Source organism: Oncorhynchus mykiss, chromosome 32 (genome assembly GCF_013265735.2).
Source record: "Oncorhynchus mykiss isolate Arlee chromosome 32, USDA_OmykA_1.1, whole genome shotgun sequence".
Lineage (NCBI taxonomy): Eukaryota > Metazoa > Chordata > Actinopteri > Salmoniformes > Salmonidae > Oncorhynchus > Oncorhynchus mykiss.
Genome location: NC_050572.1, coordinates 27,635,780 through 27,653,379, shown reverse-complemented (window position 1 = coordinate 27,653,379; position 17,600 = coordinate 27,635,780). Strand labels below are relative to the sequence as shown.

General features: G+C 44.7%; 1 protein-coding gene across 4 annotated transcripts in view; it reads left to right on the top strand.

The window, feature by feature from the left end:
* Nucleotides 1–215: 215 nt before the first annotated feature.
* LOC110489416 (KH domain-containing, RNA-binding, signal transduction-associated protein 3-like) overlaps nucleotides 216–17,600 on the top strand; it is a 153,176-nt gene continuing 135,791 nt past the window's right edge. For 2 of the 4 annotated variants that reach the window (XM_036971448.1, XM_036971447.1), the window contains exon 1: nucleotides 217–715. In XM_036971448.1, coding sequence (XP_036827343.1) covers nucleotides 625–715 — 91 coding nt within the window. In that variant the 5' untranslated portion in view covers nucleotides 217–624. Of the gene's footprint in view, nucleotides 716–17,600 lie in introns of all 4 variants that reach the window. The other 2 variants (XM_036971449.1, XM_036971446.1) reach the window with 2 other exon arrangements.

Here is a 17,600-nt window from a genome sequence, read left to right as displayed (position 1 = left end):
TTCTACAATTTAACAAGAGAAGGACTGTTATTAATGTTCTCTGCATTGTAATTCAGATCTTTGCTGGCTCGTGTCACATCGAACAACATATAGGCGCGCGCCGTGGAATCAGCACCATGGATAGTTCCAGCTGTTCCGCTCACTCCAGGCTGGAGCACCCGCCCCTTCTAATGACTGACGCTACATTGCATTTTCTTGAACACTGATCGGGAACCAATAGTAGAGGAGCTGGAATGAGCCCTCGTTGCTAGTGGAGACGTTCCGGGGGAGCTTTAAAGAGCTTGTTTACAGAACGGAGAGAGCCTCTAGGTTGGCGGTGTTGCATGCGAGGGGTCTGCAAGGTGACGTTGAAGATATAGGCTACTACACGGATGGGATAACGGAATTCTTACTTGAGACACCCGCGCACAGACAGTTTTTGGTCGTTGTTACAGCTTAGAACTACTTATGTGATGTTATAGTGGTTGCGAATGACATTACCGCATTCCTGTTCGTTTTAAAAATAATAATAATTTACCGTGACTAGTTTTGGTGGGGGCAAGTGTTGGGAATAAGGCGAGGTTTTAGAATTGCATCACTGCCGAATTATTTTGTGGACGGCGTGGACCATCGGCACGGGACGAAATGGATAACGAAAAGTACTTACCAGAGCTGATGGCAGAGAAGGACACACTGGACCCCACGTTTCATCACTCTCTACGACTACTAGATCAAGGTAAGACAAGAAAACATCCCAATTTATTATGGGACGTTTGTACGGTATAGCTTAGAATACTAACCTATACTGTTTGGATTATGTTGGTTCCTATGTTGTTTGGGTTATGTTGGTTCCTATGTTGTTTGGGTTATGTTGGTGCCACTTTGACCTAATATTACACTTTAAAGACATATTTGAAGTTTTGATTGGGCGCTGTGCCAAATGGACCATAATACAGAACATATCCACGCTCAGGCTATTTGATGTATTCCAGAACCAGCACACTTTAGTCGACTAAAGGCTTGTTGATTAGTTAAACATTTGAATAACTGTCTGGAATACATAAAATAGCCTAAGTGGAGTGGCTGGCGGTTGCCTAGCCTACGCTAAAAAAAAAATGCCACGCCTTTCTGTTAGCCTATACATAAATACACATTCAGTCATAATTGTAAATCACCACTCTACTTATACAATGTAGGCCTACAGTATTTGGTAACAATACATGTCTCTATGTTTGCATACTTCTACTATGATAACAATGTAGGAGCGTCTCCAAGTAGCTCAGTCATCCAGCACTGAGACTTGTAAATTATAATGTTAACAGTGAAATCAACACATTCTCATCATAAATTGGATTTGTTTTCCCCTTTGAAGAACTTTACTTGATTCTAAAGCAATTTGAGCGGATAGGGGCGCGTGTTCCACAGTGATTTGAATCGAAGACGGTTTCATTAATCCATTGCTGAGACGTCAGTGCGCGCTGAGCGTACTGTTGGCTTTGAAGCTGTCTGAATTTGACAATACTTCCAGACGCACCCCCTTGCGTCCACTCTTGTGAGAAGAGCACCGGAATAGCATCCAAGTACATCCTTTAAATACCACTTGTAAATGAGCTTTGTGTCTAGTGCTGTCTGCCTGGATTTCAGAAAATAAAATCATATTTGCAGAATGTCTATATCTCGCTAAGCTTTGAAAGCTTTTGATTTGTATAGTAGGCTACTGGCCTACTTTTAATGGTCAGGTATGACTTTAACGACATTTACTGATGTAAACTTTACATTCACAGTTGTTGAACTGTACCTATACCTGACATATAAGAGATACTAATTAGACTACTGGATATAATATTCCTATCGAGTAAGATGCAAGTGTATGGTTTGGTGAACCATGCTCGACTAAGAGTAATCATGCCTGAAATCTGACGACTTGCGTTAACTCCAAGAGCTAAAGCCTAGGCTTTAGCTCAGCAGGCTAACACAGTTGTGTGGCATTCCAGAGCCCACTCTGTACCCAGTCCCATTTTGTACCCATTATGGATAGATTGTTCAGTTTTAAGAAAGTGAAATAGCCTATAGCTAAAAGTATTGAGTTGGGCAATATGGGAAAGAATAGCTGAAAGCACTGAGTTAGGTTAATACCAGGACAGAAGGGCCTTTATGAATGTGTTTCTTTCAGCTCTCTCACTTAGAGCTGAATCAGTGTAGTCAGACGGAGATAAGAACCTATTTTACTCAGCACTTTCTCCTTATCAGCTGGTTTCAGTCTGTAAAATAGCTTTGGCCTTTTTCTCCAACACAGATTTCCCAGCTTGCCATGTGATTTGAAAGAAATGTACATTTGGTTTAACGTAGTGCTCATTTCTTCGACAGAGTGTCGCTGAGGGTTCGCGTAAGTCGTATAAATGAACGAGCCAATGCTTTCAATGGAGTTGAAGGAGCGTGATTCTGAATATTCCACAAGCATTTCCACTGTTATATCACAACTTTTGGATCTTATAATTTTAACAGCGAGTGGCCGCATACTATGTAGATAACTGTATGTCTGGAGAGATACACATGCCAGGGAAGTTGGGGGGGGGCTGTACTTGGAGATGGAAGTTTAGATACCTGTACCATACTGTAGGTATACTGCAGGGCGGCAAGTAGCCTATCGGGTAGTGTGTTGGGCCAGTAACCACAAAATCAGTCCTTGTCGTTGAGCAAGGAACATAACCCTAATTTGCTCTAGGTGCACCGTACTGCTATGTGTGACTCTTTAAAACAACACATTCACTGCATCTATCCAGTGTATGAGGCAATAAATAGGTACAATTGGATTGAATAGAAAAGCACTTCTGCTGGAAAACAATTCATAAAGTGCACATACAGCCACAGATCATGCCAGGCCTGTTTAGTAGTGACTCACTGCTGACTTTAATTGATATAAATATCTTATCATGCTTCTAATTAGATAAGTTGAAGAGTTAATGTTCACTACAAGAATAAAACACATTTTAAGGAATTCAACAGGACTGCTTTCGGCTGCGAAAACCTCACACAGAGTGTGACATTGTTGCAATAGTTGTGTTTCACTATGAGGCCTTTCTTGTTTTAAACGGCACAAACAGCATCTAATATTTCAAGGTTTTAAAAAAAAATGAAACTACCTGCTATATCTGCTTTAACCCAGATATATGGACCTACCCGCTAGAACCTATTTCATTACATGCAGAACGTCCTGCTCACTCCGAACAGAGACCATCTCTATGGAGCCATCCCAGGTTCTGCACATGAGAAGTCATTATAATTGTCTGCTCCGCTGCAGGCACCCAGCACAGTGTTGGTATTACATTAAAGAGCTCCACTTGGGTAGACTAGGTTAGGCCACAATGGAAGGAACCCAAAATCAAATGATCCCAGCAGTTCTGAACAAAGACATGAGCAGGTGTGTGGTGGAGTCCATTACAGAACTTCTTTCAGAAGATCTCCTATAGCAGTTGGTTCACACATACAGTATATCCCTCTTCTCAACAGAAAGAGCAGCTTTGATTTGCCTCAAAATGTATTGCGTCTGTGTGCACTGCAGACTAGTACGGCATCTGGAAAAGTACCCAGCCTAATCCCTATATAGTGCACTCCATTCGACCAATGGTAACAGTGATCGTAGGTGCCGTTTAAGATGAGGGAGGACGTCCATTTTTTCATGAGCATGGCCTTGTTTTTATTACAGCATATTGGATGACTGTCATTCATATTCCATTCACCCAGCTCAATGCAACGTCGATAGGTTTATAGGCTATTACGTAATACTCAAATTTTCCCTATACCCATCGTGAGGTTGCTTCAACCTAGCCTATGAATGAAAGTTTGCAACATAGGTGCACAGGTCGAGAGAAATTTGAGGAATAAAGGTGACATACAATGACACATTCAATACCGTCTTGCACAATCTTGCCTGAATCTAGCTAATCTAGGGTTTAATCATTAGTCCAACAGTTGCAAATGAGAATTTCTAATGGACTAATTCAGGTATGTTTATCCCCGTTTTGTTCTGTTTGCTTCTGTATAAGAAATGCTTTTTAATTCATTCAAAATTAATTAATTTTTGAAGAAATACATTTGTTCTCATCACACTTTATACACTGCAGTGCTGACTAGCTGTAGCGTATGCTTTCAGTATTACAGTAGATTCATTCTCTGATCCTTTGATTGGGTGGACAACATGTTAGTTCATGCTGCAAGAGCTCTGATAGGTTGGATGACGTCCTACAGAAGTTGTCATAATTACTGTGTAAGTCTATGGAAAGGCGTGAGAACCATGAGCCTCCTAGGATTTGTATTGAAGTCAATGTACACAGAGGAAGAAGGAAGCTAGCTGCCCTCCGGCTACACCATGGTGCTACCCTACAGAGTGCTGTTGAGGCTACTGTTTTAATAAAGTTATTGTGACGTGAATATATTTACTATAGTTTTACCTAAAAAGGATAACTTTTTTAATGTTTCAATATTTTTATGAAAATCACTGAGGAGGATGGTCCACCCCTTCCTCCTCTGAGGAGCCTCCACTGAATGGTGATATTTTGGACGCATTCTAGGAACGCACACCCAGCAGTGAGCAGAAATAAGCCTTAGCAGAGCATCAAAGCCTGAGATACTGTTGTGTTTCTAGGAAAACAGTGGTTGATAGTGATAAACATCTGTGGCTGGCCAGCACGCTGAGCTAGTGGACTACACAGGGAGACAGATACAGGAAGGGGTCCATTTACTCTGGGATCTGACCTACAGATGTACTGTTACGCTGTTGAACTCACAGGTGAAGTGAGAGAGAGAGACCCAGAAACCACTTTAAATTTCAACTAGTAGGTCAGGGTTGCCGTGTGTAAGGTGTTGAGTGGTGCTGTGTGTGAGCTATGGCTCAGAGGTCTGAGGTGTTTGCTGAGCGGTGGTTCACTCCTCTAGCTGAGGCATCCCAGAAGACTCTACTGGAGGGTGAGATATTGGCCAGGCCTAACACAGACTGAGACAGTCACGCTTGGTCATAAAACCTAATGACATGTCATTTATGGGACTGATTAGTTTACATGGCAGCATTGATCTCACTGTTAATGTGTGATGCATGGAACACCCGTTATGTCATAGGTAATGAGGTGGCAATGCAGTAATTCAACACCAGGACTCTAGGGTTGCGTCCCAAGTGGCACCTCACTCCCTACGTCCCGAATGGCATCCTATTCGAAAAGTAGTGTGGGCCCTTGTCAAAAGTAGTGCACTATAGAGGGAATATTTAGGATGCGCTCTGACTGATCCAGGTTCATTAGTTAGTGGATAAAAATGCAGAAGCACAGAACTATTGTCTGGATAAAAACAAATGATTAAAACTCTAATATTATATCCTATGGGTAAACAGTTATCTTTGTAGATAAATCAGTTAGTGCCCTCCGTAATTATTAGGACAGTGACAATTGATGTTTTGGCTCTGTACTACTGTACATTGGATTATAAATGATACAATGACTGAGGTTAAGGTGCAGACTGTCAGCTTTAATTTGACGATATTTTCATACATATTGGGTGAGCTGTTGAAATATTACAGCACTCTTTGTACATAGTCCCACCATTTTATGGGATAAAAAGTATTGCGACAAATGTGTATTAAAGTAGTAAAAAGTTGAATATTTGGTACCATATTCCTAGCACGCAATGATTACATCAAGCTTGTGACGCTACTCACTTGTTGGATGCATTTGCTGTTTGTTTTGGTTGTGTTTCAGATTATTTTATGCCCAATAGAAATGTATTGCGTCATTTTGGAGTCCCTTTTATTGTAAATAAGAATATAATATTTTTCTAAACACGTCTACATTAATGTGGATGCTACCATGATTTTTATTTAACTAGGCAAGTCAGTTAAGAATTCTTATTTTCAAAGACGGCCTAGGAACAGTGGGTTAACTGCCTGTTCAGGGGCAGAACGACATTTGCACCTTGTCAGCTCGGGGGTTTGAACGTTCTAACCACTAGGCTACCCTGCCGCCCCATGATTACGGATAGTCCTGAATGAGTTGTGAATAATGATGAGAGAAAGTTAGATGCATAAATATCATACCCCCAAGACATGCTAAACTCTCACCATGTCACGATCGTCGTAGTGAGGAGACCAAAGCGCAGCGTGATGTGAATACATCCTTTTTAATGAAAAATGAAAAAACACGAAGTACACTAAACAAACAAAATAACAAGACGAACGTGACCGCTATCAACTGAGTGCAAACATGCAACATCACATAGACATAGATAATAACCCACGAAATACCCAAAGATGGCTGCCTAAATAATGTTCCCAATCAGAGACAACGATAAACAGCTGCCTCTAATTTTTTTGCGGACTCCGGCCGCAAAACCTAATCTAAAGGGGAGGGTCCAGGTGGGCCTCTTTCACGGTGGTGCGGGATGTGGACCCCGCTCTACCTCAGTCTTGGCCCACTTAGGTAGCGCCTCAGGAGCGGGGATCCTCGCAGCGGGCCTCGGACTGAAGATCATCGTAGAGAGCGCCACTGGACGGAAAGGCGCCTCTGGACTGAGGAGCGACTCCGGACAGGAGGGCGACTCCGGCATCGCCGGCGTGACAGGCGGCTCCGGGCTGACAGGCGGCTCCGGCGGGTCCTGGCTGGCTGGCGGCTCCGGCGGCTGCTGGCTGGCTGGCGGCTCCTGCTTTCGCTGCCTCCAGCTCTGCTTTGGGGCGGCCATATTCCCCTGGCTGTGCCACTGCCGCTGCTGCTGCTGGCCGTTACCACGCTGCTTGGTCCATTGTTGGTGGGTTATTCTGTCACGATCGTCGTATGGAGGAGACCAAAGCGCAGCGTGATGTGAATACATCTTTTTAATGAAAGACGAAAAAACACGAATTACACTAAACAAACAAAATAACAAGACGACCGTGACCGCTATCAAAACTGAATGCAAACGTGCAACATCACATAGACAATAACCCACGAAATACCCAAAGAAGATGGCTGCCTAAATATGCTTCCCAATCAGAGACAATGATAAACACCTGCCTCCAATTGAGAACCAATCTAGGCAACCATAGACATATATAAACACCTAGATGATAAACAACCCCATAAACCTACAAAACCCCTAGACAGTACAAAAACACATACATCACCAATGTCACACCCTGACCTAACCAAAATATATAAAGAAAACAAAGAATACTCAGGTCAGGGCGTGACACACCATTACAATAACAGGGGAGGTTAGCAGTTTTGGGGGTATGATATTTGTGTGATAAAAATATGGATGAAAATACCCTCAGAATAAATGGAGTACAGAGTACAGATGGAGTACAGAGCCAGAAAAACTCAAACACGTATCACTGTCCCAATATTTATGCAATAATTCCATTGCTGGTTGATGTTTTCCTTTTGTAACCAGAGCAGATGAAGGCAACATTCACCTCCACAAAGGCTGTTTACATACTGAATGAAGCAGTTAAGGGACCTCATGGGCAGCCTTAACTTTTCCCTTAAGTGGGAAATTCACTTTAACATGTTTTGTGCAACTGACTTAAAGTTAAGGGAATTTTAAGGGAAAAGATCATGGGAAAATTAACTTGCAACAGGGCCCAGACCTTGTTGCTACCTCATATCTCAGCAATAATGCCTTGCATTTTGCCTGAGAAGGAAACACTTACATTTTTCAACTTGCCAATGGCTCAACCCTTCGGTCAACTTACCCCATGGCCTTCGGATCAACCAACACCATGTTAAACATTTTGACTACACAGCTGCAAGGATTCACTTTCACGTTAGGTTCAGGACCTCATATTGAAGCTTATAGAGACCCCAACTGATGTTTAGAACAATATTTAAATCATTTATTTTGTTTAGATAGATCATGAAACCCCTAACACAATAATTTCATTTGACTTAGTGAAAATCATTTTTGGGGACCTTGCTTACCACTTTTTCCATGTGGTTTCTTCCTTCACAGATGACCTCTTCCTAAATATTTGGTCAAATGATTACTTTTGAATATGGTTTCCTAGAAACAAGGGTGGCTCAATTTACCCCACTCTATGTATCTCACACGATTTCTCAACAAGTATCCACATCATCCGTCTTTTTTCCGTTATGATGTGCACTTTTAATGCACTTTTAATGCATGCCTTCCAATTAAACCCAGTGGCTTGGAAAAGGTGCTTTGCATTAATTTTTTGAGTTAAAAATGAGTAGGTGTTTAAAGCTTTCAGTTTTTCGTTGTCAGCAGCTGCTGATGCTCCAGTTTGTCATGGTATAAGGTGGGGCAAGGATCAGAGCTGCAGTCACACAGAGGAAGCACCTCTCTGCATCTTATCACTGCTTTCAATGGAAGATGAACTGAAATGAATTAGCTGGCAACAGAGTTAAAATAAACAGTCACACAAACCTAATTTAAATAAAGAGAAACCTGATATCTCCTTGATGGCAAACGAGGCCCAGGTGTGACACGCTGATATGGTCATGATAGCTGGCCTACTAGGACACCATTGGACAAAACCCTATGGACAATACAATTTTATGCAAACATGATAGTTTAAAATACAATAAATTGTGATAAAAAATGTTAATTTCTTCCCCTACCCAGCTGGTGAAGCTGCTATCCATATTTAACAGTGCTATATGGCCTCTCATCGCTGTCTTAAATAATGCACCAGTGCTTATTTAGAGAGGGCAGTAGTAGCCAGACAGCCCCAGATCTGAAAAGAGATTGTTTAAGCCCAGCGTGCAGTCAGAAAGTGTTGAGGTCTTCAACTCAACCAGAAGCACCAGTTACCAGCTACCAGCGCAGACCTCCAACTTGGTTCCTCTCCTCTTCACTCCTCTCCTCTCCCCAGCCTTATGGCCGCAAGGCTTAACACAGCCCCTCAGCTCTCCTCTCCACTCCTCTCCCCAGCCTTATGGCCGCAGGGCTTAACACACAGCCCCTCAGCTCTCCTCTCCTCTCCTCTCCTCTCCTCTCCTCTCCTCTCCTCTCCTCTCCTCTCCTCTCCTCTCCTCTCCTCTCCTCTCCTCTCCTCTCCTTTCCTCTCCTCTCCTCTCCTCTCCTCTCCTCTCCTCTCCTCTCCTCTCCTCTCCTCTCCTCTCCTCTCCTCTCCCCAGCCTCATGGCCGCAGTGCTTAACACAGCCCGTCAGGTCTCCTCTCCTCTCCTCTCCTCTCCTCTCCTCTCCTCTCCTCTCCACTCCTCTCCTCGCCCCAGCCTTATGGCCGCAGGGCTTAACACAGCTCCTCTCCTCTCCTCTCCTCTCCTCTCCTCTCCTCTCCTCTCCTCTCCTCTCCTCTCCTCTCCCCAGCCTTATGGCCGCAGGGCTTAACACAGCCCCTCAGCTCTCCTCTCCTCTCCTCTCCACTCCACTCCCCTCCACTCCACTCCACTCCACTCCTCTCCTCTCCTCTCCCCAGCCTTATGGCCACAGGGCTTAACACAGCCCCTCAGCTCTCCTCTCCTCTCCTCTCCTCTCCTCTCCTCTCCTCTCCTCTCCTCTCCTCTCCTCTCCTCTCCTCTCCTCTCCCCAGCCTTATGGCCGCAGGGCTTAACACAGCCCCTCTCCTCTCCTCTCCTCTCCTCTCCTCTCCTCTCCTCTCCTCTCCTCTCCTCTCCACTCCACTCCACTCCACTCCACTCCACTCCACTCCACTCCACTCCTCGCCCCAGCCTTATGGCCGCAGGGCTTAACACAGCCCCTTAGCTCTCCTCTCCACTCCTCTCCTCTCCCCAGCCTTATGACCGCAGGGCTTAAAACAGCCCCTCAGCTCTCCTCTCCTCTCCTCTCCTCTCCGCTCCTCTCCTCTCCTCTCCTCTCCTCTCCTCTCCTCTCCTCTCCTCTCCTCTCCTCTCCTCTCCTCTCCTCTCCTCTCCTCTCCTCTCCTCTCCTCTCCCCAGCCTCATGGCCGCAGTGCTTAACACAGCCCGTCAGCTCTCCTCTCCTCTCCTCTCCTCTCCTCTCCTCTCCTCTCCTCTCCTCTCCTCTCCACTCCTCTCCTCGCCCCAGCCTTATGGCCGCAGGGCTTAACACAGCTCCTCTCCTCTCCTCTCCTCTCCTCTCCTCTCCTCTCCTCTCCTCTCCTCTCCTCTCCTCTCCTCTCCCCAGCCTTATGGCCGCAGGGCTTAACACAGCCCCTCAGCTCTCCTCTCCTCTCCTCTCCACTCCACTCCCCTCCACTCCACTCCACTCCACTCCTCTCCTCTCCTCTCCCCAGCCTTATGGCCACAGGGCTTAACACAGCCCCACAGCTCTCCTCTCCTCTCCTCTCCTCTCCTCTCCTCTCCTCTCCTCTCCTCTCCTCTCCTCTCCTCTCCTCTCCTCTCCTCTCCACTCCTCTCCACTCCTCTCCTCACCCCAGCCTTATGGCCTCAGGGCTTAACACAGCTCCTCTCCTCTCCTCTCCTCTCCTCTCCTCTCCTCTCCTCTCCTCTCCTCTCCTCTCCACTCCACTCCACTCCACTCCACTCCACTCCTCGCCCCAGCCTTATGGCCGCAGGGCTTAACACAGCCCCTTAGCTCTCCTCTCCACTCCTCTCCTCTCCCCAGCCTTATTGCCGCAGGGCTTAAAACAGCCCCTCAGCTCTCCTCTCCTCTCCTCTCCTCTCCTCTCCTCTCCACTCCTCTCCTCACCCCAGCCTTATGGCCGCAGGGCTTAACACAGCTCCTCTCCTCTCCTCTCCTCTCCTCTCCTCTCCTCTCCTCTCCTCTCCTCTCCTCTCCTCTCCTCTCCTCTCCTCTCCTCTCCTCTCCTGTCCCCAGCCTTATGGCCGCAGGGCTTAACACAGCCCCTCTCCTCTCCTCTCCTCTCCTCTCCTCTCCCCAGCCTTATGGCCGCAGGGCCTAACACAGCCCCTCTCCTGTCATCTCCTCTCCTCTCCTCTCCACTCCTCGCCCCAGCCTTATGGCCGCAGGGCTTAACACAGCTCCTCTCCTCTCCTCTCCTCTCCACTCCACTCCACTCCACTCCACTCCTCTCCTCTCCTCTCCTCTCCTCGCCACAGCCTTATGGCCGCAGGATTTAACACAGCCCCTCTCCTCTCCTCTCCTCTCCTCTCCTCTCCTCTCCTCTCCTCTCCTCTCCTCTCCTCTCCACTCCACTCCACTCCTCGCCCCAGCCTTATGGCCACAGGGCTTAACACAACCCCTCAGCTCTCCTCTCCTCTCTACTCCACTCCACCCCACCCCACTCCACTCCACTCCACTCCACTCCTCTCCTCACACCAACCTTATGGCCGCAGGGCTTAACACAGCTCCTCTCCTCTCCTCTCCACCCCACTCCACTCCTCTCCACTCCACTCCTCTCCTTGCCCCAGCCTTATGGCCGCAGGGCTTAACACAGCCCCTCAGCTCTCCTCTCCTCTACTCACCACCAGTACGTTACTTTAGCTCCTATATTAATCCAGGGCAAACTGTGTTCTCCGCCAGGCTCGCCCTCCGCAATTATAAATCCATTAATCATATTCTTATTGGATGATAATGCACTGATGTCTGCCCAAGACAGCACAAAGACAGCACTGTGGGATTAGACTGGATTAGACTGGGAGCTAGAGAGATACAGCGAGAGAAAGAGCTCTGGTATGTGGGCATGTGTTTACTGTAGTTACAGGCAACTGAAAGAGGTAAGGGTTCACATCCCCTGGGGGAATGTTCTTTGTGAAGGATTGGACTAAAACTCAGTTAAAAAAGGGAAAATGCATTAGGGGGGAGGAGGAAAGTGACGAGTGGAATGAAATTGGAATTGAAATAGAAAAAATAAAAGGAAAAGTGGTAATGGAAAAAAATTGCTAGATGGGAAAGTGACAAAAAATTATATATATATGATAGAGAAAGGCAGGTTAAGGTGTAGACCCCTGCTTTCATTCCATACCGTCTGAATCTCCTAGAACCATTTTATGTGTCTAAAAAACATTTAATGGTGAGGTTAGTTTATGTGTTAAGGTGAATAGCTGAATAGGCAGATGCATCTTGCGCATACAGGGTCCCTCTGAGTGAAACGGTGTGGTTGTATAGCTGCGGGGAGAAAGGCAAGTGTAAATGTACCACTTGTTCAGAAGATGGGGAAGGTGTAAATTCAATGCTTATTCATTTTTGTCACCAGCATCGCATTTCAAATTCTGCTTTTTTTTCACTCATGTATAAACCAGACAGCAGTCTTCACACATTGAACAGTGTTTAATTTGTCCCCAACCCTGCTAGCTTGACCGATTCAATATATACCAGAATGAGAATGAGACCCATAAGAAAATGCTGTTGTATGTTTTTGCTCTCTGACCAGGAGTATCAAGTTGTCTAATAATAGTTCTGCACATCTGAACACTGTCACTCCTCACTGTCTCTTCTCTGTATATCTACCTGCTTTCTAACAGTGATTAGAATCCTGTCAGATTCAATGAACTGCCATTGATCTCGCTCATAGTCTGCTTCACTGTGAAGTAGTTGGGTGTATTTGTCCTCGTTTTGAAAAGGGCCCTTTTCAGTGGCCTTACCTTGATCTCTCTCTTTCTCCGACAGCTTCCTTCCTTTCCCCTCCTTCCCTCTCATCTCTTCCCTCTCTTCTTCCCTTCATATGTTCCCTCTAACTTTATTTACAATGTGTTGGGTCGGTTGGCACCTTATTTTGAGGGGATTGGTTCAGGATTAGCCTTCCCGCCTTCCCAGCTGATCCCATCCATTTTGTTGTAATCCAACTAAATTTAATTATGTTTATCGTTCCACCTTGCTGGAGCCCTGGACCGTCAGGCAGCGCAGCTCCGCTTCAGTCAGATAAGGAGCACCTTGCCGTGCCTCGCTCGCTTCTTGTGCACCTTGTGTTGCTGGCACTATGTCAACTGGCACCCTATTATAGTGACCTACTTTAGACGAGAGCCCTAGGGGCCCTGGACAAAAGTCATGCACTTCATAGGAAACAGGGTGCCATTTGGAAAGCATCCTAAGTCACCTAGACTCTTGGTAAATGAATAAATACCTCCCAAAATAATCAGCCTGCTTTGCTCTGACGTGCCACTCAACATGTTTTTTCCCTCTAAGTATGTGTGGTATCAGGTCAAGCCAAGCAGATCTAATACTGAGGATGTAAACCTATATCTTCTGTAGGGTGAGCTTCAACCAGCTGCAGCTCTGTAAGGTGATAGAGAAGAGGCCCGTATTTCATATAAAGCTGAAGTGTTCTCACTGTGTATACAGTTTCCTTTATTACTTTGGTGGGCCTAATCCCCAACATGCAATATGAGAAGCTCACAATACAAACCTAAAAATAGTAATGTAAGCAGTGCATGCATTGACTGACTCAGAAAGAGATAATTCATAAGAGGCTCCAAGAGAACTCAGACCTAGTTTTAGGTAGAACTTTATTATTTTTTTTGAGTTCAGCCATTGTGGTCCAACAGCATTAAATTTATGATGAGATTAAATGCATTCAGAGGCTTCCCAGTAAGCAAAACAGCTTTGAAAAGATGTCTAAAATATGTGTTTCCTAGACGTTGAAGTTAGGCTCATTTTAGGTTCTGAATGAAAGGTGAACAGTTTTTTTGGGCCGATTAAAATATGTATTTTCCGGACGTTGAAAATACGCCTTTTCTGGACATTGAAATCAGGTACATTTTCGGTTTAACTGAAAGATGAAAATATGTTATTTACAGATGTTGAAAATACATATGTTTTTGTAATCAATTATATGGCCAAATTTCAGCTGCACATACATTCTCAATGAAGTAAATTTCATATCACAGTAATATTTTTTTTATCATAAAATATAGGAAAAAGGATCCAACTGAAGATCGCAACATAGAATATTTATACTTATTGCTTATTAGTCAATTTTACAGAATAAACCAGCAGAGCACTTCAAATGCAATAACATTCCCAGTAACAGTTACAGAAATATGTCTTTCTTGCTATGACTGTGATATGTTGTTGTTTATCTACCTTAATTGAATGCACTGACTGTAAGTCGCTCTGGATAAGAGTGTCTGCTGAATGGCCAAAATGTAAATGTAAAAACAAACACTTGCTAGGCATGCGGGGTATTATTCTAATGAGCTCCACCCCCAAACAAGTGCAAATTTGGCTGGTCCAGACCAGACCATATCTAAACAGCACAATTCAGTATGGTAGAGTACTGTACAGTGCAGGAGAGTAGAGTTGTATTCAGTACAGTAGAGTACAGTATGGTAACATACAATACAGTAGGGTCTAATTTAGTAGAGTATAGTAAAGTGAGTTTATTTCCGTAGAGTGCATTCGAGTAAAGTAGGGTACAATACAGTACATTATACTGTACTATACTTTATTGTACACTATACTTTACTTTACTGTACTCTACTATGCTCTAATGTATTTTACTCTACTGTACTGTACTATACTCTACTTTAATTTACTGTACTCTACAGTACTGTACTGTAATGTACTATACTCTGCTGTGCTCTACTGTACTGTACTGTACTGTGCTGTACTGTGCTGTCCAAACTTGTGAAACATAGATGTCTATGATTGGTTCAGATTTTGGTCCGGACCAGTCCAAATCTGAACCAATGATAGACGTCTATGTTTGGGCCAAATCAAGGCCAGTCCTGACCAAATCTGAACCAAACATAGACGTCTACGCCAAATCAAGGCCAGTCCTGACCAAATCTGAACCAAACATAGACGTCTACGCCAAATCAAGGCCAGTCCTGACCAAATCTGAACCAAACATAGACGTCTATCCCAAATCAAGGCCAGTCCTGACCAAATCTGAACCAAACATAGACGTCTACGCCAAATCAAGGCCGGTCCTGACCAAATCTGAACCAAACATAGACGTCTATCCCAAATCAAGGCCAGTCCTGACCAAATCTGAACCAAACATAGACGTCTATCCCAAATCAAGGCCGGTCCTGACCAAATCTGAACCAAACATAGACGTCTACGCCAAATCAAGGCCAGTCCTGACCAAATCTGAACCAAACATAGACGTCTACCCCAAATCAAGGCCGGTCCGGAAAGGAAAATAAAAGACAGCCGGTCCAGAAAGGACCAAAACAATACGTCCAAAAGACGTCGCCGTCGGTCCATGCTTAGTGGGTTTGGGCTGCTAACTGCACCATGATTCTTCTGTACGAACAGGAAGTGCAGTAAGGGACTTATCCATTCTCACCCAGCACCATGTCAGTGTTATCATTTTTACTAAACACCAGATGTTACACCACAACACACAGACAAAGACTAAAATAACAGTTTCTCTGTTTCCTGTGTGGAAAACTTTCCTCATTCATCTGCACTGTATGCTCTGATGAACTTACTGTTAAAAGAGCCACTAGGAATCATCTCTCATCTGAAGCTCTCGGTTTAAACTCTCTGCACGTCTCTCTGTCTCAATAAATAGCACTCAATGTCTTTGCTCACCTCATGAAAAGAAAAACACAAAATCTGAACATGGAGTTGGATGGTGGTGGTGTTGGTGGGTATGAATCTTTGAATCTTTCATGACTGAAGGTAGTGGAAGTAGGATATCAGTAAATGAAAGTTAAGTGCATTTTCTGGGTTTTTGGAGCAAGAGAATCTATCCTGTAATATACTGAGAGGAGGAGACTGGGGGAAGGGGAGTGGGAGAAAGGGGGGAGGATGTGGATGCTCATTAAGGTTAGCCCCGTCGCCAAGGGACCTCTTCTTGTTGTCCTGCTAGGCCGCTTGCTTCACTTTGTCTCCCGTCTCTATTTTAAGAGGATGCTGTGAAAGCCTAATTGTATTCAGATTCTGGAGACATCTCTTCTCTTCAAGTCAAGGACCCACGGTGGACTCGTTCCTCATGTCTGCAGATCCCCATCTAACTAAAGGGCCCCGACAACCACATATGGTCGTCCACACTGCATTTAAAAAAAAAGTAGCACACCTGTCATGTGTTTGAAATAATGGCATTCAATCAACCTTAAAAGTGTTTAATGCCACAACTTTCAGTCGGTTCAGATCGATGCTATGATTTACATTTCCTATCAATTTATACCTGACAAAACAGCCAAAGACAACTGGCAGTAGGCATTACATTTGTATCTGATTATCGCTGTGAGTGAGTATTGAATGCTCATTTACTATTATAGCTCCACAATAAAACACTTGTGGATTCAAGTATGAATTGTTTCTATCCATAAAAAGGACATTTCATTCCACTGTTGGTGAAGTCTGGTTGATAAACCCAATTATGAGATGTGAATGTTATTGAGAGTCTGAAGCGTTATTTTGACCATCATTACTACATAAGAACCTTGCTGTGCTGTTGCCCCCCTGACAGCAACAGAAGAAACACACACACACACACACAAGCACACACACCAGATCCAGTCTGAGGGTTGTCGTTATGAAGCCCCACTGTAGCTGGTCATATCCTCTCTCAACTGTGATTAGTCCATCAAGTCTGCTTGATGAGGATGTTGGTAATGGTACGTAATATACAGTCCTGTTATTGTCCATTACTTTACTCCAATTAGGGGAGGGTTGATAGGGTTAGGGGAAAATAATAAAGGAAAATACACTACCTTAATAAAAGTATGTGGACACCTGCTCGTCAAACATCTCATTCCAAAATCATGGGCATTAATATGGAGTTGCCCCCCCCTTTGCTGCTTTCACAGCCTCCACTCTCCTGGGAAGGCTTTCCATCAGAACATTGCTGCAGGGACTTGCTTCCATTCAGCCGCGTTGTGCACTGGAGCGTTGTCATGCAGAAACAGGAAACGGCCTTCCCCAAACCATTGCCACAAAGTTGGAAGCACAGAATCATCTAGAATGTCATTGTATGGTGTAGTGTTAAGAGATCCCTTCACTGGAACTAAGGGGCCTAGCCTGGACCATGAAAAACATCCCCAGACAATTATTCCTCCTCCACCAAACTTTACAGTTGGCACTATCCATTGGGGTAGGTAGTGTTCACCTTGCATCCACCAAACCCAGATTTGTCCGTCGGACTGCCAGATGGTGAAGCGTGATTCATCACCCCAGAGAACACTGCTCCAGAGTCCAATGGTGGCGAGATTTACATCACCCCATCGCTCGGCCATGGAAGCCCATTTCATGAAGCTCCCAACGAACAGTTATTGTGCTGACTTTGCTTACAGAGGCAGTTTGGAACTCAGTAGTGAGTGTTGCAACCGAGGACAGACGATTTTTACGCGCTACGCACTTCAGCACTCACCGGTCCCGTTCCGTGTGCTTATGTGGCCTACCATTTCGCGGCTGAGCCATTGTTGCTCCTAGATGTTTCCACTTCACAGTAACAGCACTTACAGTTGACCGGGGCAGCTCTAGTAGAGCAGACATTTGACGAACTGACTTGCTGGAAAGGTGGCATCCTGTGATATCTTAAAATAATGATGGACTGTCGTTTCTCTTTGTTTATTTGAGCTGTTCTTGCCATAATATGGACTTGGTCTTTTACCAAATAGGGCTATCTTCTGTACACCACCCCTACCTTGTCACAACACAACTGATTGGTTCAAACGCATTAAGAAGGAAAGAAATTCAACAAATTAAGTTTTAAAAAGGCACAGCTGTTAATTTAAATGCATTCCAGGTGACTACCTCATGAAGCTGGTTGAAAGAATGCCAAGAGTTTGCAAAGCTGACATTTCAAATATATTTAGAAT